Source organism: Xenopus tropicalis, chromosome 7 (genome assembly GCF_000004195.4).
Source record: "Xenopus tropicalis strain Nigerian chromosome 7, UCB_Xtro_10.0, whole genome shotgun sequence".
NCBI classification, from domain to species: domain Eukaryota; kingdom Metazoa; phylum Chordata; class Amphibia; order Anura; family Pipidae; genus Xenopus; species Xenopus tropicalis.
The window spans coordinates 107,671,622-107,699,457 of NC_030683.2; the positions used below are offsets into that span (position 1 = coordinate 107,671,622).

At 41.8% G+C, this 27,836-nt stretch overlaps 2 protein-coding genes across 5 annotated transcripts in view; one reads left to right on the forward strand and one right to left on the reverse strand.

Moving 5' to 3' along the window:
* The window catches only part of megf8 (multiple EGF-like-domains 8), a 31,669-nt gene extending 23,786 nt beyond the window's left edge, over nt 1-7,883 (forward strand). For 2 of the 4 annotated variants that reach the window (XM_002936396.5, XM_031906377.1), the window contains exons 34-43: nt 202-331; nt 457-667; nt 757-971; nt 1,381-1,588; nt 1,963-2,122; nt 2,250-2,442; nt 2,535-2,705; nt 4,042-4,172; nt 4,801-4,933; nt 5,284-7,883. In XM_002936396.5, coding sequence (XP_002936442.2) covers nt 202-331; nt 457-667; nt 757-971; nt 1,381-1,588; nt 1,963-2,122; nt 2,250-2,442; nt 2,535-2,705; nt 4,042-4,172; nt 4,801-4,933; nt 5,284-6,525 — 2,794 coding nt within the window. In that variant the 3' untranslated portion in view covers nt 6,526-7,883. The remainder of the gene's footprint in view (nt 1-201; nt 332-456; nt 668-756; nt 972-1,380; nt 1,589-1,962; nt 2,123-2,249; nt 2,443-2,534; nt 2,706-4,041; nt 4,173-4,800; nt 4,934-5,283) is intronic. The other 2 variants (XR_001171338.3, XR_004223656.1) reach the window with 2 other exon arrangements.
* Nucleotides 7,884-16,164: 8,281 nt separating this feature from the next.
* Nucleotides 16,165-21,243, reverse strand: LOC100495837 (cornifelin homolog). Its single transcript, XM_002945176.5, has 4 exons — nt 21,109-21,243; nt 18,426-18,541; nt 17,500-17,636; nt 16,165-16,766 (listed from the first exon to the last, which is right to left on the reverse strand). The coding sequence occupies exons 2-4, from the start codon at nt 18,532-18,534 to the stop codon at nt 16,677-16,679; spliced, it is 336 nt and encodes a 111-aa protein (XP_002945222.1). The 5' UTR covers nt 18,535-18,541; nt 21,109-21,243; the 3' UTR covers nt 16,165-16,676.
* Nucleotides 21,244-27,836: the final 6,593 nt, after the last annotated feature.

Genomic DNA, 27,836 nt, shown 5'->3' on the forward strand with positions numbered 1-27,836 from the left:
AGTACCACAAATTTTTGGTTCTATCTGCTGGTTGAATAGTAGCCCTGAGCACAATATTCTGAAACAGGAGCTGTGTGAAGAGGCTGCTGTTTTTAGTAGATGCTTATTTAAAAAAAAACCACTCATTTTTTTCTCATTTTTTTATGGATTGTTCCCATCAGGAGGAACATTTTTTAACCATATTTTGATTTTTGTCACAAGGAGTGGCTGCCCCCTACCCATCACTTCTTGTTACCCTCTGCCACGGTCAGCAGATGATTGCAGGAGGTTGAAGACTTGCAGTGAATGTCTGGCGCAGCACCCTCGCTCTATGAGTACTCCGCTTTCAATGGTAATAGTTAACTAATTGAATTTGTGTGAGTAGAAGCTAAAGAACAGCTAAAGAATTTGCTGTTTGTTAGTGTCATGCATTAGTGCAGGCAGCACTACAGTAAGTTTGATATCCCCTTCCTTTAGGGCTCCCCACGCTGTAAGTGGTGCACAAACTGCCCCGAGGGAGCCTGCATTGGCAATGATGGTAGCTGCACCTCTGAAAATGACTGTCGTATTAACCAGCGTGAGATATTCTTGGCCAGTAACTGCTCTGAAATTTCATGTGAAGCATCTGACTGCCACAAATGCACTGCTTCAGGGAAATGCATGTGGACCAGACAGTTTAAGCGCACAGGTGAGGGTGCCAGGAATATTTCATTTCATGTGTGTTTCGTGTCCTAAACACTCCTTTTGTATTCATGCTTTCTCTCTCTCATTTCCCAGGGGAGACACGACGGATACTAAGTGTGCAACCTACTTATGACTGGACTTGTTTCAGCCACTCATTGCTCAATGTATCTCCAATGCCAGTGGAATCATCTCCTCCCCTTCCCTGTCCAACACCCTGTCACAATTACAGCACGTGCCATGATTGTCTAAGCTCCAAGGGTGCCGATGGCGGTTGGCAGCAGTGTGTTTGGAGTGTAGCTCTTAGCCAGGTATAGCAATGTAAAATTAAAAATATGCCCTTGTATTTACTGCACATTAATGCTGGCACTATGGGTACTTATGTGATCATATATAAATATGCATGGCACACCTCTGTATAGACTGAATTCTTCACTAGTAAATTATAGTCCTAAAATACACACATTATACAAGCATAGCAAAGTGTAGAGGAGCTAGGTTGTTTAAGGTCTAGTAACCCATGGTGGCAAACAATTAGCAGGTAGCAATTACCAGTCTTCTGTTTGAAAGCAGATATCTGAATGGTTGCTGTGGATATCTGAACAAGATTTTTCAGCTGTTATTTCATGGTGTAATACCGAGACAGTAAAGCCACATTAAAGTGCTTTCTCATTATACTGATGATTTTCCCTTATCTAATTGCTTCTTTATTTCATACAGTGCATGAGCCCCACTTTCCTGCCAATGCGCTGCGCTGCAGGAGCCTGTGGCCGAGTCCTCAGTGGTACAGAGAGCTGTTCCCCTTCATGCTCCCGTCACACTCACTGCGCAGCCTGTATCCAGCACCCCAGATGTGGATGGTGTGCACGCCGAGAGGGCAATGGTGATGGGGAATGCATGGAAGGGGGCCTTAATGGCCCTACACAAGGTAAGATTTTTACTTTCAAACAGCATGGACAATAAATGATTCCTGCTGATTGTTTGCTAGAACTGGAGCACATTGTCTTAGTCATGGGTATCCAACCTCCACCATTTCAACAGTTGTTAAACTGCAAATCCCTTTAGGGCAAACAGCCCTGATCATCAACAATACTCCCAACCCTTGATTATCGACCACTACTGTATATCTTTGTTGATGCTGAATATTATCTTTCAAAAAGGGCGCAGATCTTATTAAGCTGCAACTCCCAGGCTCCTACAACAGCTGAAGGGGTCAATCTTCAATTCATTCCTTATATTATTGTGCATTGTAGTGTATGCTTAAATAGGGGGGCTCATCATATTTATTCGCTGTCGCTACAGGGGAGCAGTGCTTCTCAGATGATTCTGACTGGGCCTTCATGTCTTGCCCCCCTGAGAATGAGTGTTTGAATCAACATCATGATTGCAACGAAACCCAGAACTGCAGTGACCTGCCCAATGGGTTCCAGTGCACATGCAAGAAAGGATACACTTTGCATAAGTGAGTATCAAGATAATAAATGTCTCTCTATTATCCTTAGATATTAACATTGTCACACTGTTCTTTTCTTCTGTAGAGTTTTTAAAAGGCTCAAAGTATTTCCTTTTCAATTCTCTTTCCCATGCAGTGTGACAGGTCTGTGCCGCCCTGTGTGTGATCATGGCTGTGTGAATGGGACTTGTGTGGAGCCCAACCGATGCCGATGTGACTTTGGCTATGTGGGAGAGAACTGCTCTGTCGCCTGCCCCTGCAACAAACACAGCAATTGCTTGGGACTGGGGGTCGAGGACAAGTGTGAAGAATGCCGCAACAATACCATGGTGAGAGAATCACATAAAAAGCAACAGACATGCCTTGTCATGATGCTCATGATGTGATTCCCTTCTCACTCTGCACATTTCTACCCTTCCAGGGGACACACTGTGAGAAATGCAAACCTCTATTTGTGGGTTCGGCAATAAATGGCGGAACATGCCGATCATGCTTTGATTTCTGCCGTGGGAACAGTGAAGTATGCCTGAGGAGGGAGGAACATGAGATTGCCTTGAGGGAACCTGAGAAGTATCCACTGGACCCCAGATCAGTGAGTATTAATCAGAGGGAAACCAGAGAGCTGCATTGTTGAACTAATGCACTGAACATGTGATCTTGTCTCTTCCAACTGAACTGTATGATCACTTTGCTTGTGTGGGTCCTCTCACTGAATGATTTTACCAGCATTAATCTGTCATTAAAAAAGACTTGAACTAGTGCGTTGTGTTCATTGGCCGCCCTAGATCTGGGCCTTCATATCATGATGACCAAAATCCAAACTTGCTGCCTGAGGCATCCTGAAACACAGTTCTAAGGAATGCTGCTCTATCAGCATGTGTGCTCAGAGGAATAAAATTGTAGTGTTCTAGAGTGTCTGTACTGTATTCTGTACCTGCTGTTACAGGAAAACCGAGAACATACTGTTCTTTGCACCATGTTAAAAACTTGGTAGGGTCATATTGCCCGCATTGGGTGTGGCCAAAATGTGTCCACGACCCTGGATTCGGTCTGCTTTTTCTCAACATATTGTGTAAAATGACAGCACTCTATAACCACAATGTTGGGCAGTGCTGCTTCTGAAATGGTAATTTTACACTGAATTCTGTTCATCACCTGTAAACCAACTTACCTACGGCACAGGTAAATAGCTGTCCAACCCTTTAAAGATTAAAATAGATTCCCTGCTCAGAGTGGCCTATCACAATCAACTAAGCTTGTGTTTACACTAGTGCTATATAGTGAAAGACCCTAACTTGGCAGGTTAACTGATCCTGTGCTGGCTAACCCATTGGTCTAAAGATAAATAATGGCAACATTGTAACCCTGAACTAGAATTGCTACTAGATATTTTAGCTAGCTACAAATCTGGCATATTTGCAGTGTGTCATGGAATGTGACTAATGGTGCACCACCTCTGAACTGTGCTTGGTTCTGATAGGTGGAAAGATGCCTCTCTTAAAATGAGTGCAGGTAATAGGCAGTGCACAAGAACTCGTTCACACTCGCTTTTACCTTGCTTATATTTAATGCTATGAATTTATAGATGTTATTAATCTCTAAGTGATAGCTGTTGTATTTTAGTTGGCATGTAGTACACGGCCAGCTACTTGTAGCCTACAGAAAGTCTATCACCTCCTTGCACTTCAGGCTGTGTACAGACTATCAGTAATGAGCAGGGGCACATTGTTACAAACCTGGTTTACAGCTTGCTCTTTTTAATGTTAAAGTAACATCCATTTCATTTTTAATCATGTAATTTTGGCACAGCACATAATACAAGGTGGCCATAAACTGACCAATGTTAGGGTTACCTGACCAATCAGCCCACATATATTGTTTGCTTTGTAATATAAATCAATGCCTCTAACCTATCCCTGTCTCTCCAGGTGTCAGTGTGGGTTTCCCAGGGCCCCACAGAGGATACAGCAGTCTGTGTGAACTGCCAGAATAACAGCTGTGGGGAAAAGTGTGACCAGTGCCTGCCGGGTTACTTCCTTTTGGATAAACGTTGCACCAAGTGAGTTGGTCCACCAAACTAATTGTGCCCAGAGTAGGAAATAGTAGTTATCTTGTAGTAAACTGAACTTGTGTTTAGTCATTCAGTCCTTACACAGTTTTAGCGGTTTGAGATATTTGCAGTTTTAGACTGCTAATACTAGGCTTTTGGCTCAACTGAAAGTCAGTAACCCTAGGGTTAAAGGCATGCAGGAAGCGCATAGAACATGCATAATAGTTAGGGTTACTAAAATTCTGACCATCAAAGAGAGTAGTTGAGCCAAAAACCAACAAAACTGCCAATATCTTAGAAAACCACAAAACTTGAATGTAAATTTCAATTCTGCTGAAAGAAACACCCTAAGTAAGTTTACATAAAAATGGGGCTTTATCTGTTACCTGCCAAGTAACCTGTGCCTTTTCTCCTTTGAATGGCTGCCCCTGTGGCTACACAGCAGCATGCCATTATGATGTTAAACAAGCCCCTGTATGTCTCAAACTATTTTGCCCTCCCTACCTATTGCCTCTGCTACTTCTTACCACCAGGGGGCTCTGTTGTATGACACACAGCCCTTACATCTATTTTTGTATTTGGTTGTCTTTTTGTTTCCTTTGTGACTTACTCTCTTGTGTGCCTTTGTTTTTCCCAGATGTCAATGCAACGGACACGCAGATACTTGTAGTGAGATTGACGGCACAAACTGTCCCTGCAGCAATAACACAGAAACTGGAAACTGCCAGAACAGCCCACAGAGCGAAAAGAAAGACTGCTACAAATACCAGGTAGGTAGAGCTCCGTAAGTGCCACTTATATCCCAGGGTGGCACTAAGCATTGTTTATTACACTAGTGCACTTATGTAACCATTAGCATCTGTAGTGTCACAGGATTTAGTTTGTGTGTGTGTGTGTGTGTATGTATATATATATATATATATATATATATATATATATATATAAAATATTGTAGAATAATTAGGACATTAGAACTTGTGTTGGAATTCCATGACCTTTGTATGTCGTGGAACTACTATGTGACTTCTGGTGGAATACCCATATATATATATTTATATTTATGTGCATTTATGTGTTCATAACTCTGTTTCGCCATGTGATCTTCTAATCTGTTTTACAGTGTGCTAAATGCAAGGATTCTTTTCATGGTAACCCAGTGAATGGGCGCCAGTGTTATCGCTTGATGACCGTGGAACAAGAGTATTGCTTTGATCCGACATCTCAGAGTAACTGCTTTCATGAGCCCAACATCCAGAATCTTCCATTTGGACGCACAGTCTTCTTTGGTGTGCAGCCCAAGTTCACCAATGTCGATATCAGGGTCACGGTCGATGTGACCTTCGGTTGTGTCGATGTCTTTGTTTCCACCTCCTACGAGACTTTTTCTGTTGAAGTAGATCCGCTGACAGGGGTTCATGGAGTGCGTGTACATCACAGCCAGTCGGACCTGGATGGGCACATAGGCCCTGAACCCTTAACTGCTTCTGCAAATGGGAGCTTAGGACGTGCAGTGGGTAAGATTCACTGGCTGCGTGAGGAGCGCCCACGTGGGCTGATTACGTACATCACAGTGAGCAACCAGCAGACTGTACTTATTGTACGAGGAGTCAGGGACCGAGTGGTTATTACTTATCCCCACGAACTACACACTCTAAAATCCAGCCGCTTCTATCTGCTGCTGCTGGGAAACTCAAGCAATGGATCAGGGGAGTCTCAAGGACTACTGTTCTTCCGACAGGACCAGGCACACATCGATCTCTTTGTTTTCTTTTCTGTTTTCTTCAGCTGCTTCTTCCTATTCCTCTCAGCCTGTGTTTTGCTTTGGAAGGTCAAGCAGTGGCTGGATGTGCGCAGAGAGCAGAGGCGCCACCTTCAGGAAATGAGCAAGATGGCCAGCAGGCCATTCGCCAAACTAACTGTGTACTTTCAGCCAGACGTGGAACCGTTAAGTGGATGCCATTCAGGGGGACCAATTTTACCATCACTTCCTCATCACCACCACCACCATCATCACCATCACCATCGCTCCAAACCAAGAGTAAAGTCATATGATCCATCTGCTCCACAGCCTCCATCTCTTCGCCACTCGGACCCTTTCCTTTCTCAGTTACTGGGTTACACTTATTGCAATTTTAGAGTGGGGCCCATTACACTGGAGCCCACGGACGACGGTATGGCTGGGGTGGTCACACTTCTTTTACAACTGCCTGGGGGTGCCCAAGCACCCAACAGAGCCTGCTTAGGCTCAGCGCTGGTCACCTTGCGCCACAACCTGCAAGAATACTGTGGCCCCAGCCATGTAGTCAGCAGCTCCAGGAAGGGACTCCTAAGTCATGAGAACTTGACTAGCATGTCACTTTAATTTTTGAAGGAGCAGAAGAAAGAAAAAACTGACATAGTAAATTATAGTAGATGATGGTTTTGGATTGCTGTGCAAGAGGGGACTTGCGTTGATGAATGGTTTTCTTTTTTTTTTTTTGCACAGAACAAAGAACTGCACCAAATTCCATGCAACCAAGTGTTTGCACTGAAATGTAAATGCCAGTTTTATGTGGGAGGGTCCTTGATTTCATAGGGTTATTTATGATGGCTTAGTGCAATGATACTTTTTTTTTTTTTTTTTTTTTTACTGGGGTATGGATTCAGGAGGATTCAGGGAACTCTAAAGGACTGAATCTCCTGTTGTTCTGTTACAAAGGGAGAAAACAATTGCCTTGTTTGTAGGCAGCTTAACACTAAGGTATTTATTTTCAACAGAAATGACTGTTACAGAGCAGTGTTCCTGCTTAATAAATATGCTCCACACGTTCTCTGAGATATTCTGCCTTCCAAGTAGATTATGGCTCATTTCTCTAGAGAAAATATATGTAAAAGTAAGGCAAATGTCAGAAATGGTGACAGCTGTTCCACTGAGATTCTAACCTTGGGAAGGTTCTGAAACTTTGATTGCCCACATGTTGGGGAAACCCTGTAAAATTTCCGAGTTTTAAGTTTAAACTCTTAAGTTGTAAATGGCGACAGGTAGGTTGAACCTTGGGAAGGTGTTAATGCTGTGGTTGCCTTCAGGACAATAAGTTGTTCTAACCTTGTGAAGGTTGAAAAGCTTTGAGTGGCTACAGGTTGGTCTAATCATGTCAAGGTTCTAAAGCTTTGGCTACAGGTTGGTCTACCCTGGTCAAGGTTCTAAAGCTTTGGCTACAGGTTGGTCTACCCTGGTCAAGGTTCTAAAGCTTTGGCTACAGGTTGGTCTAATTATGTCAAGGTTCTAAAGCTTTGGCTACAGGTTAGTCTACCCTGGTCAAGGTTCTAAAGCTTTGGCTACAGGTTGGTGTACCCTGGTCAATGTTCTAAAGCTTTGGCTACAGGTTGGTCTACCCTAGTTAAGGTTCTAAAGCTTTGGCTACAGGTTGGTCTATCCTTTTCAAGGTTACAAAGCTTGTAACAGGTTACAGGTTGGTGTAACCATGTGAAGGTTAAGGCTAAAGCTTTAACTGGCTTCACATTTAGGCATTTCATGGCCTTGATGCTTTTACTGGATATGAGTTGTTCCGAGCCCTGCCTTCTTAAAGGTTTTCTTCACACAAATACACAGCCATTACAACTGAAAGCCAGCTGCACTGAGAATTACTAATGTGTATAGTGGTGGAATTTATTGGCCAGTAAAGTGATGGGAAAGCCATGTATCAGTATTGAAATAAAACCTGTATGTGTGCTACATAACTGTGTGTAGTCTGTTACAAGTACGTTCCAGTTGTCTCCAATGGTACCAGCAGCCCCGGTTTTGGTTGGTTCCTTGTAGCTGCAGCTTTTAGGTCTCTCAGGGTGAAGCTGTTTTATCACTGACCTGGCATATTGTAGACCACCAGTAGGCAGGCCCACAACTATTAAAGGGCACATTAAACAAGTTGCTTGTAATTCACTTCACAACTTATGGATTGCTATTGTTTGCAGATCTCAAAAGGGATACTGCCATCACATGTTTACATGTTATTTTATACAAACTGTAATTGGACTTTGTTCTTTTCAATCACTTTTAAGTTTATTTATATTGTATTTGTAGGTCTTAAAGGGGCAGTATACCCTCTGGTTTAACATGATTTCACTGCTTTTTACAGCAGATTTAACATCATGAACATGTGACTGCAATTTTATTTGAGAATATTGTTTTATTTATAGGTATTACATTATCAGGGCTTTGCCTGTTCTATACTGTCTGCTGTTAGGATGAAACTCCTCTGGAATTATTTTGGAGTTTTTTTTACCTATTCGGCAAATCTGGCTTAATATAATTTGGTGGAAAGGTCAACTATATCCCAGTAGATATCTTTACTGATCTGCAATGCCACCGTATTGCCAGCACTCCCAGTGATCCCCATTCTTCCATCACCTTGGTGAATGGGCAGATCATCTCCATAACAGCTGCTTGGGGCATTTAAATTCTTTCCATTTGGTTAAAGGAGAAGGAAAGGTAAAAACTAAGTAAGCTTTATCAGAAAGGTCTATGTAAGTACAGCCATAAGCACTCACAGAAACACTGCACAGAGTCCTCTATCAGAAGAAACAAAGGATTTCTTGTCTCCTTTTTTGTAAACATGTTCTTAGGATATTTGACTTCCTCTCTGGGAAAAATCCTTCATTCCTGTGGCCAAAGTCTGTGCAGCTCTCTCCTGTCTCCTGCTCCCCCCTCCCATAAGAATTTATATAACTCACTCCCCCCACCCTGTGATTTGAGCTGCAACAGCTAGAGCTGCAGCAGGAAGGTATGAAGACCAAGCTAAAATGGCAGCTGCAATCTTAAAGGAGAAGGAAAGTCTTTGGCATTTTACTGCCAATATATTTGCCATATTAGTGCCACCTAGAACACTATTTTTACTCTGCAGAAAGCTTTACCATTCCTGAGTAAACAGCCCTAGAAGCTCCCTCTGATAGCAGCTGCTATTTTAGCTTGGTCTTGTTAGCTTCCTGCTGCAGTTATAGCCGTTGGTAGCTCAGATCACACATTCCTAAGGGAGGTGAGTAGTGAGTTCTTATGCATTCTTATGAGAGGGTGAGAGGAGAGAACTGAGCAGACTCGTGCCCCAAACCTGAATGAGCCCTAAAAAAGAGGAGAAGTCTGATACCGAAGAACATGTTCCTAAAAAAGAAGACAAGAAATCCTGTGTTTCTTTTGATAGAGGACTCAGTGCAGCGTTTCTGTGAGTGCTTATGGCTGTATTTAGATAGACCTTTCTGATAAAGCTTGCTTAGTTTTTACCTTTCCTTCTCCATTAAACAAACAGAGGGAGCTTCTAGGGCTGTTTACTCGGGTATGATAAAGCTTTATGCACAATAAATATAGTGTTCCAGGTGGCACTATTGTGGCGAATCTATTGGCAGTAAAATGCCAAAATGACTTTCCTTCTCCTTTTAAAGTGAACATTTTCTGGACCCCATCTCTAAGAAATGCATAGAATTTTGAGGTCCCAGTTGCAGAGAGGCAGAAAAGTAAGATTTATTTTTATATAAATAAACCTGCAGGGCTACGTTACTTCCACCTGTCATGCTAAAATGGGATAGTGATCTTCCCCTTTAATTTAGGCTTAGAAACATTTTCCGGAATAACTGTTTATTAGTTAGCTGTGCTCCCTGATTACAGGGCGTGTGCAAAACAAACAGAACCATTATCTTTGTTTAGAAGTGAAACCAGAAGGAGGCTGTGTGAGTAGCTTCTCTCTAAGCAACAGAATGCACCTCTGTTATCTACTTGATACATTAAGGAGGGAGTCAGAAAATGCAATTTTTCAAGCTCCAGAAAACATTTCTAGTAGATGATACAGTGGTGTGAAAAACTATTTGCCCCCTTCCTGATTTCTTATTCTTTTGCATGTTTGTCACACAAAATGTTTCTGATCATCAAACACATTTAAAGGAGAAGGAAAGGTTAAGTCACTTGGGGGTGCCAAAATGTTAGGCACCCCCAAGTGACTTAAATCGCATACTTTTTACCCCGGGCTGGTGCCCCTGTTCAGAGAGAACAGCACCAGCCCGGGGTAGCTGCGAGCGCTTCCTCTTCCGTATTCGCTGCGCGCACATGCGCAGTAGAGTGAAAAAGCCGAACTTAAACATAGAAGTCGGCTTTTCACTCTACTGCGCATGCGCTGGCCCTCGGATTTCGCCGGCAGTGTGAAGACGGAAGGAGGAAGGCTCGCTGCAGGTACCCCGGGCTGGTGCTGTTTTCTCCTAACAGGGGCACCAGCCCGGGGTACAAGGTAAGCGATCTAAGTCACTTGGGGGTGCCTAACATTTTGGCACCCCCAAGTGACTTAGCCTTTCCTTCTCCTTTAACTATTAGTCAAAGATAACACAAAATGCAGTTTTTAAATGAGGGTTTTTATTATTTAGGGAGAAAAAAAAATCCAAACCTACATGGCCCTGTGTGAAAAAGTAATTGCCCCCTGAACCTAATAACTGGTTGGGCCACCCTTAGCAGCAATAACTGCAATCAAGCGTTTGCGATAACTTGCAACGAGTCTTTTACAGCGCTCTGGAGGAATTTTGGCCCACTCATCTTTGCAGAATTGTTGTAATTCAGCTTTATTTGAGGGTTTTCTAGCATGAACCGCCTTTTTAAGGTCATGCCACAACATCTCCAAAGTCTTCATTTTGTTTTTCTTCAGCCATTCAGAGGTGGATTTGCTGGTTTGTTTTGGGTCATTGTCCTGCTGCAGCACCCAAGATCGCTTCAGCTTGAGTTGACGAACAGATGGCCGGACATTCTCCTTCAGGATTTTTTGGTAGACAGTAGAATTCATGGTTCCATCTATCACAGCAAGCCTTCCAGGTCCTGAAGCAGCAAAACAACCCCAGACCATCACACTGCCACCACCATATTTTACTGTTGGTATGATGTTCTTTTTCTGAAATGCTGTGTTACTTTTACGCCAGATGTAACGGGGCACCTTCCAAAAAGTTCAACTTTTGTCTCGTCAGTCCACAAGGTATTTTCCCAAAAATCTTGGCAATCATTGAGATGTTTTTAGCAAAATTGAGACGAGCCTTAATGTTCTTTTTGCTTAAAAGTGGTTTGCGCCTTGGAAATCTGCCATGCAGGCCGTTTTTGCCCAGTCTCTTTCTTATGGTGGAGTCGTGAACACTGACCTTAATTGAGGCAAGTGAGGCCTGCAGTTCTTTAGATGTTGTCCTGGGGTCTTTTGTGGCCTCTCGGATGAGTTGTCTCTGCGCTCTTGGGGTAATTTTGGTCGGCCGGCCACTCCTGGGAAGGTTCACCACTGTTCCATGTTTTTGCCATTTGTGGATAATGGCTCTCACTGGTTCGCTGGAGTCCCAAAGCTTTAGAAATTGCTTTATAACCTTTACCAGACTGATAGATCTCAATTACTTTTGTTCTCATTTGTTCCTGAATTTCTTTGGATCTTGGCATGATGTCTAGCTTTTGAGGTGCTTTTGGTCTACTTCTCTGTGTCAGGTAGCTCCTATTTAAGTGATTTCTTCATTGAAACAGGTGTGGCAGTAATCAGGCCTGGGGGTGACTACAGAAATTGAACTCAGGTGTGATAAACCACAGTTAAGCTATTTTTTAACAAGGGGGGCAATCACTTTTTCACACAGGGCCATGTAGATTTGGAGTTTTTTTTCTCCCTTAATAACGTAAACCTTCATTTAAAAACTGCATTTTGTGTTCAATTATGTTATCTTTGACTAATAGTTAACGGTTTTTGATGAGCAGAAACATTTAAGTGTGACAAACATGCAAAAGAATAAGAAATCAGGAAGGGGGCAAATAGTTTTTCACACCACTGTATAAGCAGATATGATGTCGGGCTTGCACACATTACACCTTTCTGTCTGACTGACGACTAAAAGATGAGATATTCTGCGTGTACCTGGTTTCTAAAAGAAAGAATTGTATATAAAGACCTTGCAGAGACTCTTCTTCTGACCTAACCACCTGCACTGTTTAATATGGGCACACTCCCTCTCACATTCTGTCCTTAGCTCTCTGGCATTGGTCAATGTTATTTGCAGCCCAGTATAAACCCTTGCACCTTGCAGTGGCTCTTGGTTAACAAATTCCACCCCCCGTGTGACAGTCATTTGCCAGCTCTTGTGCTCACAATAACAGCCATGTAAGATACACTGCACCACAATTGTTAGGTGGAGCCTATCATGGTACCACAGGGTCTCTCTTGATGACTTGCCTCCTAAACCAACTAAATATCTACAGAGTGAGCAATTATCTATGCTCACTCAGTAGATTGCAGCCTTTTTTTCTTGCAGTTGGCTACTTTGCATTGGGCCAGTTGCCACTACGGTCTCAGCCCCAATTTGGTATTGCCACAAAAGGGTACACAGTGTTTAGGCTGATAGCACACAGCGTCATGGCTGGCAACATATTTGTAAGTAGAGAAGTACTGGAAACTGCTCTGTTGCCTCTCTGACTTCAGAGGAAAGCACTTGATACCACTGGTACAGGCCTGAAAAGGGCATTACAACTGAAAAATTCCTGAAAGTCCAGCTTGAAGGTCAGTTAGGGTTAGATTTTTGGTGTATATGTATTTCCTTTCCTAGATATTCTTGAGACTATGACTGATACATACTTAATTTCCCATATCTAGCCATTGAGCTATGGTTGGACCTTCAAAGGGTACCTTCAGCTAAAAGAGTTTCATAACCACTCCCTTAAATCCTACAAGAAACTGGGCCAGTTGGGGGAAAGTCCAATTGTACACATGCTTTAGCTTTACTAAATGGCAAAAAGTATATGGGTGCCTCACTGTTATCTCATTGCAAAACCAAGGGTATAAGGGTATGGTCCTCTCATTGCTTCAAAATCTGCTTTTACCCTTAACTCTCCTGGGAGGGCTTTCTGCCCTCTTGTTGGAATTGCTTCCACTCGTATGTAAGAGGTTGATTGCTGATGTTGGGCAATCAGACCTTGGCTCATGGTTGTTAATTCATTCCACAGGTCTTTAGTTGGGTTTTGTGCAGTTTCTTCATCTCTGGAAGCCATTTCTGTATTAACCTTACTTTGGGCAAGGGGTTATTATTCTGTTGAAACAGGAAAGGTGCTTTCCCACAAAGCAGGAAGCACAGAGCTGTCAGAAAGGGGTGTCTATACTTTTGGTCTTGTAGGGTATGTTATCATGCTTTAACAACTAAGTTTTGGCCTGCTATATGGAAAGGTTTTCTGCATCATGGGAATTCTATGGAAGAGAGTCATAGAGGACTGTGCCACCCATAATGCTACAGATATATGAAAGTATGGTTGTAACATGCACCCTGCTATAGTTCCTGGGTAACTGATGATTGGATCATCTCTAATGTTATATTGATTGGCCTACTGATTGGATCCCTGTTTAGGATGCACTTCCATTTCCCTGTGGGGGTTGGAGACAGCTTTATGATTTGGGAACCACTGGCACTGCATGCAATTTCAAGTGTATTAACCCCAAACAAGTCACTTTTTAAAACTGTATGTAAAAAACACAGATTCACTCGCCATATTAAGTAGGCCCTTGAGGACCCTTGCCTTTTCCAAATGGACACTGGCTTGTCTTAATTACATATTATCTTTTTAATTTCCAATCCAGGCCACAACTGATCTGCTCAGGCGTTCCCCATGATCTGCCCTAATCCTGCCCCTTTACCACTAAACAGCAACCCCTTCATCACATGAGAGCCAAAACTGTGCTTCTATAGATAGGCCCTTTAGAAAATATGCTATTTGCATGGATGGACAACTTCCATATGGGTGCAACTACCCTTGGGCATACTAATGGGAGCAAGAGGCCCATTGCTATGATTTGGGAAGCTCACTAAGCCACAGGTAAGTGTGTTGCACAAAGCTGTCTGTGTGGGGTGGCCAATATCTCCATAGCTCTGGTTGCATTTCACGTGAGTAAATGATTTTATGATGAGCTGTAGCCACATATACTTAACAAAAAAATGCTAGAGATTGTAAAATGTTCTCACTTTGGGTAGAGTCTTTTGCTAGAAAAGCATGAATGAGCCCATAAGATACACAGACATACTGAAGCTCATATTGATCATGGGGTGACCTTTAAAACCACGTAAAAACAATAGATGACCAGATTTAAGCAGGGTGCCCACAGTTTAGCACTTCTTTTAGATTACAAAAAGATGTGGTTTAGCTAATTGAGATTTGAGAGAAAAGAAAAAAAATATATGAAGCCCCCTTTGTGAGTCCAGTCACAGGACTGTGGGAGACACAGTGTTTGATCTGTGCATATAAATGAAATGGCTAAACAACATCATTTTGTAACCTGAAAACAGTGATAAACCGAGGGTAACCTACTTAAATCAGGTTATTTATTGTTTCTAAGTGGTTCTAAAGGTCACCCCTTGGTCTGAAAGGACATTTTAATCAGTAATCATTAAAGGTTATATTTTAATCAATGTGCACTAAAATCCATTGCTCTTGAATTTGAGCAATGTGCCCATTGGATTCGCTAGTCTCAAGCTGGCAGTGCTGTTAAAGATTTACTGACACTTTAAAATCTGTTGTTGTGGTTAATATACAATGTCTTGTCCTGGTTTTGCTGTTATAAATCAGTGCTGTAAGGGTCATAACTAAGTGCAGCTTCCTTTTCCCGTAAGTTGTAGGGGAATGCCCTGGCCCTGTGGCATTTAGAATGATGGGCAGACATTCCAAGTCCAAATTCCAGCAGGAACAGCACCAAGTATTCCAAGATGAATGTGTATGGGAGGAGGTGGCGATGCCAAAATAGCAACCATGCTAATGGGAACGTACCAAACTTACTTGTTGCAGGGTCCAGTTATATTAATCCTAATACCGTGGACTAAGAATATTCCCAAAGTGGCATTTATAGACTGTCCAAAAGATAATAGCCCATGTAATAATATAGTTATATAGTACTGAGCCATATAAAAGGCATTGCCCAGTTGGACTGAATCTGTGGTGGGCATATACACTTATTAGGTCCTGAAGTTAGAGAGAAGTATTACATACATTATATATAGTCATGGCCACACGAAACTCCAAAATTGGGCTGGACAAAATTATTGGCACCCTTAACTTAATATTTGGTTGCTCACCCTTTGGAAAAAAATAACTGAAATCAGTCACTTTCTATAACCATCAATAAGCTTCTTACACCTCTCACCGGGAATTTTGGACCACTCTTACTTTACAAACTGCTCCAGGTCTCTCTTATTGGAAGGGCCTTTTCCCAACAGCAATTTTAAGATCTCTCCACAGATGTTCAATGGGATTTAGATCTGGACTCATTGCTGGCCACTTCAGAACTCTCCAGCGCTTTGTTGCCATCCCTTTCTGGGTGCTTTTTGACGTATGTTTGGGGTCAAGACCCAAGATCTCGGACACAAACCCATCTTTCTGACACTGGGCTCTAGAGTGGGACCCAAAATCCTTTGGTAATCCTCAGATTTCATGATGCCTTGCACACATTCAAGGCACCCAGTGCCAGAGGCAGCAAAACAACCCCAAAACATAATTGAACCTCCACCATATTTCACTGTAGGTACTGTGTTCTTTTCTTTGCCAATAATTTTGTCCAGCCCATATTTGGAGTTTTGTGTGACATTATGTCCAATTTGCTTCTTTTCTTCCCTTTTTTTGTTCTGTTCCTAAACTCATAAAGGGAATAAACATGTGTAAGAGTCAAAAATCTTACACATTTGTATAGCAAAACATGTGTTACTTTTCTGTGAGAAATACTTGATTTTCTGGGGAGCCAACAATTTGGGCCATGACTGTATGCCCAGTTGAATTATGGACACTTGACTCAGCTAGTTCCCTGACAAAATAGAAGCAGTGCTGTATAAATAAATATATATATATACTGATTACATAAATCTCTATATCTCTTATCTTATTACAAAGAGTGAAGTAGCAGAACTGACAACCAGCGAGCAATCTCTTGTGAATGGATCTCAGGTTCTGGCATGTCCTTCTGCCTTACTGTTCAAAATGAAGATCCTGATATTAAAGGCCTCAAAGAAAATTTTGCATCAATGTTTTATTGTTTGCATTATAAAATCAAAACAGTTGTAACAGTGTCTCCCTTTACATGTTGTGGAGACGTATTCTCAGCTATCTTGCTTAATGTTTGCATTGTATTATATTCCTAAGGCTTAGAATGGCGGCCCCTGCACAAAACTGGTGTTTGGCAGTACTATCTATAGGAAAGGCTTTTTTTTATACGGGTTTAGGAAGCATTTACACGCTTTGTCCATATGTTTTAGTTTCTTTGGATTTTAGCTTAAATATGTATTATACGCTGTTTTGCTGTTATCGGGAGCAAAGCGCTGGGCTGAACTGTGGCATGAGCCAGTCAAGAGCGTAGGTATAACATCAGTATAGTGCGTTGTTGTGTTGGCACTGGCACTGGCACGGGGGGGAAATGCTACTGCCTATGGTGGTGTTCATTACAAGCCCCGTTTCTTATGTAATTGTATTAACCACAAAGATGGTAAGTCCTGTCAGACTGTTCCTTCTCCTCCCAGTTGTCTTCACTTTCTGGCATTTAGTTCCCGAGCCATTTGGCAAAGAGTGCATGGGCCACAGAATGTGAGGCACACACAGTCATTACAGATAGTGCCCTGCAATGCAAGAGAGACACACAATGAATGGACATAGTGAGACAGAGAGAGAGACTTTTGGCAATGAGAATCGAGAGAGAGGGACAAAAAGAAAGCTCAGATGGGTCCAACAATCAGTTAGTATGGTCCTGAAGGTGATATTCAGTTAATTAGCTAAGACTGATTCTCTTGCAGTTGAATCATGCCTTTTTGGACCAGTAATTGGCCAAGTCTCCCACCCCACCTCTCCAGCTCTGAACATTGATACCATAAGGGTGGCCAAGTAAGAGGACTCAAGTGCCATGTATTGCATGCATTGTAAATCGTACTTAGTGCCATGAATTTTTAGGTCTGGTTGATGTAATTTCTGGCATTTGGCACGCAAGTGACATGTGACCCTCTCATTTCAGTGCAGGTGTGCCACAGCAATTGGCACAGGGCACCTTGGAGCTGCTGCCTGGTTCGAAGGTGGTGGAGCTTCAGGGTTTCCCTTTTTCAATAGGTGCAACTGTGGTCATTTCAGAATGGGAGACTGGATGGACTGAGCAACACAGAAAACTACTATATAGAAAAGTGTAATGAACACTCTGACGTGAGTGTCTTTCATTAAGGGGATTATTTGCTCAACCGACTGCAGGGAATTGTCGCAAACACAACTAAGATATCAGACATAAATGAGCCCTTATTTATACTTCCTTCCTCTCTCAGCCATTATCTGGCAAAACACAGATACAAAAAAAAAAAAAAAAATTACCGGAATTTGGTATCGCTCTCTTATTCCTGTCCTCATAGCGATAATGGTGCCATTGAGCACTGGCAGGCAGCAGCACTCGCCATAATCCTGAGCTACTTTACAAGCCAAGCACAAGGGTAAGAATGTGCCACAAAGACCTGGGGAAACAAATGACAGTCTGAGTTGCAAAATACAGCAGGTTTACTTCAAAATTGTACATATTGTGAAGCTTTTTATTTCTGGCCATTTGGCTATGATAAAATGTAACTCTGTCTTTATATATGGGTTTTATGGCTTCATCGTGAAGGCATTGGGTTGTACGGCTCCTTGCATGAATGTGCAGCACTATCACCCTATCAGCTGGAACCCGGGCCAGCGCTGAAGAGAATATTTATTCCAACTTAGCACAAAACTTGAAGTGCCTTATAACCTGTGTTAATGATGCAGCAAGTTATAAGTTACTAGTGATACAAAGGAGATCATTTATGCCCTCAAGTACAGTGTGCAAATTTCAGATGCTATTGGCCTTGTTTTTTTATCCAGAATGCAGCATTCCCCCCAGAATTCCAACCTAACTGCTAGTTCAAAGGGGCAGTTGCATCTGATACAATTGTTCCCGATGTATCACAATGTGTGTGCATGTTTTGATGAATTGGATGTATTAGAGCGAATTTCAGGGTACCCTGAAATTACCACCATCTTGAAGGAAGTGTTTGCTTCAGGCTTCCCATGTGTCTGTAGGTGAACTAGTGCGCAATTTGGAACAGAAGTGTGGATGGACACTGCTGCAAAGCACAACTATAAAGAGTTGCAAGAAGCATCCTTGGATGTATGTGATTGCACTTGTAGATGAGTCCTAATAGGTTCTGATATCTCAAAGCTCATTTATCTATCCAGGTTTCTCTTCAATAATTCCACCATTTGGTAGAACCAATCCCATGACTCACAGATGCCCAAATCCTGACAGCAGTCAAAGACATCAGAATTCCATCGGTTGGTGTTACTGTTGGTGCAGCCTGGGACAGCTTGGGGCTGGGAGCTGATTGCTTGAGACATTTTTTACCTGGAAACACAACACAAAAATTGAAATGGTTTCATCCATAGTGAAAGCTGCAAGAGAGAAGTGGTTTAATCCAAAGCATCGTTATCATATAGAATATTGGTCTCTATATCTGCCAGTGTCATCATATAATTATGAGCAATTGGGCTGACTGTGACAATACATTGTTTCCACCTTTTAAGAAATAGAATAAACCATTTAAACTGTTACTCTTGCAAGGAGAAGTATATTCCATAGTAGCCACATGGCTAGCATTACTTCTTTCCTGTTAATATGACGCTTCTCTCATGCATTTCTGTATCTCTTGTTCCTGATAAACACAGTAGTGCATTGTCAGTGGTCATTGACAGTGGTCATACATGTACTGATAAACTGCGCTAGTGGTTTTCTATAACTATATTATAGGGGGGATGATCCCGACCAATATCTTTGTACCACTGATAGTGCTAGCTGCATTGATTGAACATGGGGGGAAATTTCACCAGGTCGGTGGTACCTAGAGCATCATCGAAGAGACACATGGTGAACGTTTGGGCTCTCAGTCTGAATCAATGAGACAATAAAAAGGAGATCATGCATTACATAGTTGTAACATATCTGTCCTTTAAAGGAGAACTAAAGCCTAACTAAAGAAGTAGTGCAGAAATCCTGCACTTTGTTTTGGGTTTCTGTACCAGCCCAAGGTGACAACAGCCCTTTAGCAGGGAAGATCTGTGCCCCCAAAGATACCCCCAGTAGCCCCCCATCTTCTTTTCTGCTGATTCCCTGTCCATACTCTGTGCTTATTGGGATGTAAAGCTCTTCTTATTAGCAGACCCAGACTTATTCCACCTTATCCAATGGCTGAAATTAATGAACAAATGTGTTTTTTAACCTCACAAGTCCACTAGTGATAACTCTGCTACCTTTCAAGCCAGTTCTATAAGGTCTTTCCGTTATCACATTTATGAGTGAACTGAAACTACCAAAACTACAAAAACAATGCAAATAACTTAGTATTTAGTTATTTTTAAAAAGAAATATAACTGGCTGATGTCAAAATCACTATTTTTAATGGGGGGGTGTTTTTTTTAACTTATAATTAGCAACTATTTTTCACTATATGATTCTTTTGCCAATGTGAAGGACTTCAGTATAAAGGGTGGGTGGTGGGATATAAAAGTGCAAATGACATGCCTGTGAAGACCCCTGCTTTGAAAATATAGATCCGTTATGGAGTAATTGAATATACAAGGTTGTAAGTCTGTGGTTTCCTTTGCCGTCATTGAGAACGCATGCGCTTAGGGAAATGGGCCCTTGTTCTCATCCTGTACATTTTGTCATTTGACTATTTAATCCAGCAACTACAGATACAATATATTGTGCCAGCACCAGTCCTTCCTTACACAGTACATAGTTCATGAGGTTGAAAGTACCTTAAATGCTGTTGTACTACAACTCCCAGGAGCTCCCTGATGTCTAAAGAGGGTGCTTGGTAGTTGTAGTTTAGTAGCATATGGTGCCTATCCCACTATCCCATATATCCCAGTTCTGTTATTCAGCAGGCAGAAAAAATATCTGTCCCATTTTTTAATCACTAGTCAGACATTGTGGCAAGAGTGGTGCAAATTAACAAAAAGAGACATCAACAAGTCTGGTGGATTAGGTAGCCATTGGGAGCACCACTTTTAAGGAATCGGATATGCCATTCAAAGGAAAAAATCACTCCAAGAAGGTGTTTGGGAAGGTCCCAGGGGAGACACCCCCTCAGAGGGACTAGTTATGTGCGTCCATAAGGAATACACCACACTGGGAGCATCCATAAGGGAAATACTGATTAGAAGAGAGTGCATATAATTGACACCACTGAGGGTTGGAGGGTTAGAATTCTGTGAAATTGCATCCAGAAGGTGTTTTAGGCAGCTCTCAGGAAAAACATTCCTCACCATAAACTCATAAGGAAGATACCACTCTGGGGCACCATAGGGAAGATAGCAGATTAAAGTTGAATGACACAACTGAGGGTTGGAATGTTAGGGGTGGGATATGCTGTTTAATCGGGAGAAATCAATTCAATAAAGTTCAAAAGCGGTGCCACCCCTCACAGAGAATAGTTAGAAGATTCCATAAGCGCCACTGTAGGGGCATCCATAGCGGAGAGATTAATTACATTAATTAGAAGAGAGTCCATATAAAAAAGGTAATTGAAAGTTGGTGATTAGGGGGTCCAAGTAAGCAGGTCTTATAGGTGGTCATTTAGGGAGACAGCAAATTAAGTGGTACAGTCCATAGGAGAAAGTGACTTCTGCTGAGTGGATGATTGTTTGACACTTGCAATTCATCCATCAAGAGATTAAAGTTGATAAGAAGCAATGTAATTGGTTGAAACTCTCCATATTTTTCCATAGTGAGCCAAGGAGTCCTTGGGGTGAATGTCTGAGAGCGATCACCTGGCAGGTATGGTATTGGGTAACAAGTACCAGAGCAACTCGCTCCCCCACACAATGTAAAACCATGTTCTCTGAATCAAAGGAAATAGGAGGAAAGTAGAAACAGAAAGAAGCAGAGATATAGAAAGATAAAACACATACCTGTTTCCCTTATATAACAAGTAGCTGTTCCTGCAGAGCAGAGAGAGGAATGGGCACAGGGAGCTGATACTTGTACTGTCGGCACAGCTCAGGGAATGGAAGGTGCTGCTGCTGGGTGCCCTGTGTGCAGCCTCTTTAACTTCATAATTATAGTGGCCTGAAATCTGGGAGGGTCTATTGCTGGTGGATACAGATTGTGTGTGTGTGTGTGTCTCTGTGTGTGTGTGTGACATTAACTGCCGCATCATGCACTCAGCTCCCTTCACTCATTGTGAAGCTGCTTCCAATAATACATTGAGATATACATCTTATATAATATAAATATTGTTTATTAAATCCCCTTCCCCTTTCAACTGTGGACATCTGGGAAAACCCACCTCAAGGCCCAAATAATAAAGTGCAACATGAAAGCAACTCTTACTAAGTGCCCATGCTCAGAAAATGCCACTCTACTGGGCACGTGCGAGTCTAGGTCTGGAGAGGGACCCCTGGAAAGTAAGATGGGACATTCTTTTCTTAAAAGAGGAGCAATTTGGTTCACCAGGGGTGCCTAACATATTGGTACCCCCCCCCCCCAATATCCCCCTGAATCTTCTTGTGAGCTTATTATGAAGTTTTATTATGATTATAATTTTCTAGATTTCATGAAGATACTTGAGATAGACTGTGTTCTTAGTGGGAAGCCATTAGTGTATGCACACTGATCACACAAAGCAGGCACTCCCATGGGATGGATACTGAGGAACAGAACAGGAAATATGTAAGGGAGTGTGTGCATGTTTAATGTTTAAACTCTGCTCTAGATGTGCAGTCTGCTGGACAAACATGTTTATTTGTTTTAGGGAAATGTAGGGTTTACATGTCCATTACATTTACTTTGTTCAACTCTAACAGCATTATAAGGGGAATAGAGTACTCCCTATTGTAAGATATGAGGTTATGTCACTGAGGTGTTCTATGACCATCTAATACAGGTCATGGTCCAATAAGGGGGAGTATAATAATAAGGGATAGTACTCAGGCCTAGAATTCCTACACATCCTAAAAACACAACATAGATATATAGTTTATTTTTAACATTAACAACTAGTGGCTTCCTTTTTAGCTGGCTGCCTATTTAGTGAAGGCATCAGATACATTCATCTTATTACTCTACTCTTACTAAAAACTACAAAAGCTTTTTAGATTGTAAGCTCTACGGGGCAGGGACCTCTATCCTCTTGTCTCTTTGATTCTTAACCTATTGCAACCATGCCTTGTATTTATTTATTGTTATACTTTGTATTTATCTATTATTATTTTTATAACCCCCTGTTTGTATTGTATTTTAAGTAGTGCCCTATAAATAAAGATACCCATACATACATACATTACCGAAAAAGAGAATCAGCAGTGGTGGGAGGAGCTAGACAGGTACACACAGGTGGGGGTAGGTGGGAGGGGGCAAAGTGGCCAGCCGGGTTGCCTAGGACTCTCAGTCTGCTTGGCCTTTCTCTGGTTCTGCCTGCAAACCATGTACAGAAACCTGCCCCCACCATACACAGCATTTGGTGGGAGGAAGACCCAAGCCGCACATGTTCATTTACAGGAAATGGAAAACATTTGGTGGGTTACAATCTCATGCCCCAGTCAGTGAGGGGCACTTGGCAGTAGCTTGGGGCACCCCACACCGCCCACTGCACCCTACGTTATAGGAAAGTGACACAATACAGTTTCCTGATTAACTTCTTCAGCTTTCCTACCAGCTACCTAGAAAAGAAATACATTTGAGTGCAGGTTTTTGTGCTCAGAAGCTGCCATACTGCATTGCCCACAGAAGAGTGGAGCTCTATCTCGCTTCCAGAATACACACTAGGGGCAAGTAAATCAAGAGGCAGTTAAGTTGCTATCCATGGTCCTCTAGAAAAGCTCTGTCCAAACCCTTCCATACAGAGGGTGGATAGGATGTTGTAGCGATATCACAGTCTCTGGAGGGCCACATACATTCTTGTATCTGATATTGTACAGCCCCACTACAAGAGTTCTAATTTCACTGGCAGAATGATGTGTTATCTCTACAAATGTATATCTGTATGTTAAGGAGAATTTAAAACGGAATATAATGTTTTCATAGTGGAAAATGGGGGAGCCTTATGGGTTGACCTTAAATGGGGAGTTGTCAGGCAAGTTAATTATAGGGGTAGGCTATAGGAAGAGGCTTGGTTTCTGTTGCAAATAGAAAAGGCTACTGGTTTGGGGCAAGTTTTGATAATGGGGGATTTTAATAACCCAGACCAGACCTGGAGCCAGGACAACAGCACAGTACACATAGCAATTGTGCAAGTTCTAGAAACCCTGAGTGATTATCTCATTTAATTTAGTTTTTATGCAAATGTATATTGGGTCAAAAAAGACTCTTAAATTCAGGAGACCAAATTTTAGCAATTTAATAACCAAGTGTGGCCATAGTGGCTTATGCACGTTTGGCACATTCCATCCCTGGTTGTAGGTAATTGCTTATCAGTAATGAGGAGAAGCCACTACATTGGAACCCCCCCGTAGCACCAAGATGCTTGCCATTCCCTTTGAGGGAGACAACTGGCAGTTGCACAGCTATGACTGAGCAGAATAATGGATGAACAACATAGATGCTACCATTTATTAAAGAGCGTATGTCGCTGATATCTAATCTCCCCAAGCTACACAGAGAGTGGAAAGAACTACAAATAAAGAGTAACCACATTTACCAAATATTTGCAAGAACGAATCCGACTGGAAATTCATAGTCAGTGCTGTCATAAATGGAGCAAATGAACTAGAAAATATGGCACCTGGGGCCCACTGGGGTTTTTCCTGGTATCCCACTGGGTCTGACCCTGTTCACAGTGGCTTATTGCTGCTGAAGTTTGTCTATACTGTGCGTTTATATTAAATGTTGTGCCATAGGGCTTTTGTGTCACTTTCCACTTCAACAGCTGCAGCTCAACCCCTAACTAATCCTCAGTGACCCATATAGATATCGGGTGCTGATTTGTACTTTTTTTTTTACATTAGATTAATATCCCATTGCTATTGTATGACTGATCAATACCCGACAGGTCGCATTCAGAACAATTCACTGGCTGTGGCTGCATTAGTCCATGTATGTAGTATATAGCCAACACATTGTCACTGTCTCTGAGGTTCAAACATTTAGATCTGTGTGAATGTGCCACTCCTGTAGATCTCCACAACTGATAACTTGGTCAAACTAAAGTAAAGTTTTTGCCAACTTTAGCGTAGCCTGGATGGGAATAATCTGGAAGTGTCACCCATGGCTGAAATGGTCTATTCCCCAGCAAACAAATTACTACAAGGAAACCAATAATATTTGCAATACGTTGCTAGATTATTCAATGTGAATATTTTGTAGCCTTTTGTTAGTTGCCTTTATGTTGTATGGTAGTTGTTTTATTTGTTCCTTCTTTTAATTGTATTTCTACCAGGTCATGCTGTAGAGGGGAGGGAAGGGAAATCTGGAAAATGTAGTTGCATCTAGATGTATCTTAGGTGGAGAAAGAACTGTGAGAGTCCAAGTCTTCCAACTGGTCTTCTGAGGATCAAAAACCATTGATGTAATGTACATTGTTGAAGAAAGATTTTTACCCTTTGCCATTGATGTCCATGAGTGCTTTCTATACAGGATATTTAACTACACTGGTTAGTTATTGCTGGTATAATGGAGAGGCTTCATTATAAAGGAGAGGCTGCAACGCGGGCCGCACTAGATTTAAACAGAAGTCTGCAGAGTCTGTAGCTATTTGTACTGTGCCCCACACAGTGGCTAAAGGGGCACTTTTGCTATTTGCACACTGCTTGGAGCATTGTGAATGACCCCTAATAGGTGAGATGGCTAACTAGATCCCCTTAGTAAATGCTGAGATGCCCATCTGGGAGTAGCTATAGGAGACTTTTCCCATATCTTACCACAAGAAAGGATACAAAATCAGGTGTAGGGGACCTGTTGATTGTAAGCTCTATTGGGCAGGGCTCTCTTTACCTCTTGTATCGGTTATTGGTTGCTTTATATGTTACTCTGTATGTCCAATGTATGTAACCCACTTATTGTACAGCGCTGCGGAATATGTTGGCACTTTATAAATACTGTACATGTTAATAATAATAATAATAATAATAACAACATAAAGGGTTAACATCCTCTGCAACTCAGGAAGGCCCCATTCTGTAACCCCTGCCCTGTTCTCCCCGGCCCCATGCTCTGCAGCAGGAGAAATAATGGGTCAGGCTACACAGCAAGATACCCAGAACCAGAGCCCTCGTTGAGAAAACAAAAGCAAAAGCAGTCTGATATTAAGTGTGTAATGGCATTGTTTATGTATTTAATCATACATCATGGAGATTCTGCTTTGCACAAAGAATACACTGAGGAATGGGAGCGCTAGGGAGAGATGTGAAATGAATTGCAGTGATTTAATAAAGAGATTGATCTGCCCTACAAAAGGGCTTCTGGTATATGAAATGATATATCACTATAGTAAAGCACTGTTCATTCCCTTTATAGTTACAACAATCTACATAATTATGATTGCAGGGCTGCTTCTTGCATCCAGAGATTCCGGACAAATGCTCCCAAGGTGCAGATACAGATCTGATCCAGTCCTGAGTGTGGGGACCCCTTGTGGTGAAACTGAAATTAGCAACACGCTGATATTTGTGTTACTTAGCAGTCCTGCAACCTTCATGCAGAACTATATTGCACACAAAGGTTGTGTATTGAGGTGTTTGTATACAGAGGAAATAGCTCATAGGGAGCAATGAGGTTCTTCCCTTTTTTAGAGCTGTCAACCTGACAGCTTTGTTATGTGTGTGGGATAAAATTATGCTTTTCGTGGCAAAAAACCCACTGCATTGGAAATGTACGCTTTAGCCTTATTTTATTACCCTCCCACATTTACTTCCTTGGATTGCACATGTCATGTCACAGAGATGTCAGTCCGCCAGTGGTTAAAAAACATATAATTTCCATCCAAATTTGGGCTACATGTGTGATGTCACTGTGATATCATAATGGACATAGTCAAAGTGTGCAAAACAGCAGCCCAGATTGGCTCATTCTTGATCAGGAGGTGAGTGGCCCTCAGGATATTTGAGTAAAAACATTAGCAAAAAGAATCATTAACACTGTAACTTTTTGGACACTACTAGAGTTGTATATATTAAAATGTATAGAATGAACTGAGAAGTTGATTTGGATCTGGGGTGCTATATATACTCCTACATACAATAATTGTGCCATTCCCTGAACCAGAGGTCCCCAACCTTTCTTACTGACACAAGTATCATAAAAGTTCATGGAGGAGCCAAATAAGGGCTAAGATTGGCTATTAGGGGCCTCTATGCACACTATCAGCTTACAGGGGCTTTATTTGGTAGGAAATCTTGTTTTTATTCAACCAATACTTGCCCCCAAGTCAGAAATTCAAAAATAACTCCCTGGTTTGGGGGCAATGAGAGCAACATCCAAGGGGTTGGGGAGCAACATGTTGCCCCTGTGCCACTGGTCAGGTTCCTAGAGTGGTGTAATTACCAAAGTGGCCCCTCTTTATTAGAATTAAAATTTTATCAGTCTTATTCCTGATATGAAAATATACCTCTGTGTTAGCCAAGTGGCCTTAATTACAACTCACAACATGTAAAAACCTTAAACACAAATCAAATATCTAAAATCCAGATAAGAAAGGCCTGAGATTGGCATCTATATTAAAACCACAAGAGAATAAGGATTTTAATTAATGCATTCGCCAACTTTCCTGTTGTAAGGTACTTGTCACCCGGTCCCCCCCCTCCAATGTGGCTTAACTATCTCAATCCCAAACCAATGTAAACCAGCTGGACACTTATGTGTTTTGATAGAGTGTTTTTGTATCCTTCATAAATATTATTCACGTGTTCTCCTATTCCCTTTTTTATTTTTCTTTTAGTCTTAGCTACAGTATGTATTGGAGTAGTATTAGACTGGGGCCCCTCACACCAGTCGTACAGCCAGTTCCCACCTGTCGTGCTCCCCCCGACTTCCCCCTTGTGCAGCGCTGCATTGCATTGTCACGTTGTTCTATTTAAATGGGGGGTGCAGCACCAGAAGTCAGGACTGGGTTAACGGGACCAGGGCCCACCATTTTTTTCCCGGTGTCCTACTACCCAGTCCAACCCAGGGTCTTTTTTTTTTTGTTCGATACATTTTTGTAGCATTTCAATTCATTTTATCAACAAATTGTTGAACAGTAGTAAAATGTTGTTTACCAGAGCAAAGTCTGCAACTTTCCATTGTAATAAAATAAATAATGGTCCAGTTATTGGCTTCTAAAGCAAAAAAGTGCTGTCTTGCATAAAAAGGGCATAAAATCATAATTTTGCCTGGCTTGGATGGTTTTTTGAACAAGCACAATATCTAAGGCTGCTGTGATCTTAAGATCTATAGTTGGTATAGATATCCGTATAAATAGTTTATATATATATATGAATGTATAGATAGGTCTGTCTAGGTATGTGTGTGTATATGCACTGGAGGTCATTTGGATGGGTTGACACTGATGGACATCTCTTTTTAACACAAGTGGTTGTCTAATTATCGTTGAGCTGCTTGTCTTGGTTAGTTAAGGGAATGGATAAAGGCTGGCTATGGATAAAGAACTTGGCATTTCCCTGCTGTGGTTAAGATGTAAGAGGAGGCTTGTACTAACAATTCAACA

Coding starts and splice junctions, on each gene's coding strand:
- LOC100495837 (XM_002945176.5), bottom strand. CDS start 18,534: ATGTCTCAAGCAATCAGCTCCCAGCCCCAAGCTGTCCCAGGCTGCACC. Junction 17,637..18,425: donor CTGTCAGGATTTGGGCATCT/GTGAGTCATGGG, acceptor TTGTTTCCCCAG/GTCTTTGTGGCACATTCTTA. Junction 16,767..17,499: donor GAGAGCGATACCAAATTCCG/GTAATTTTTTTT, acceptor CTTGCATTGCAG/GGCACTATCTGTAATGACTG.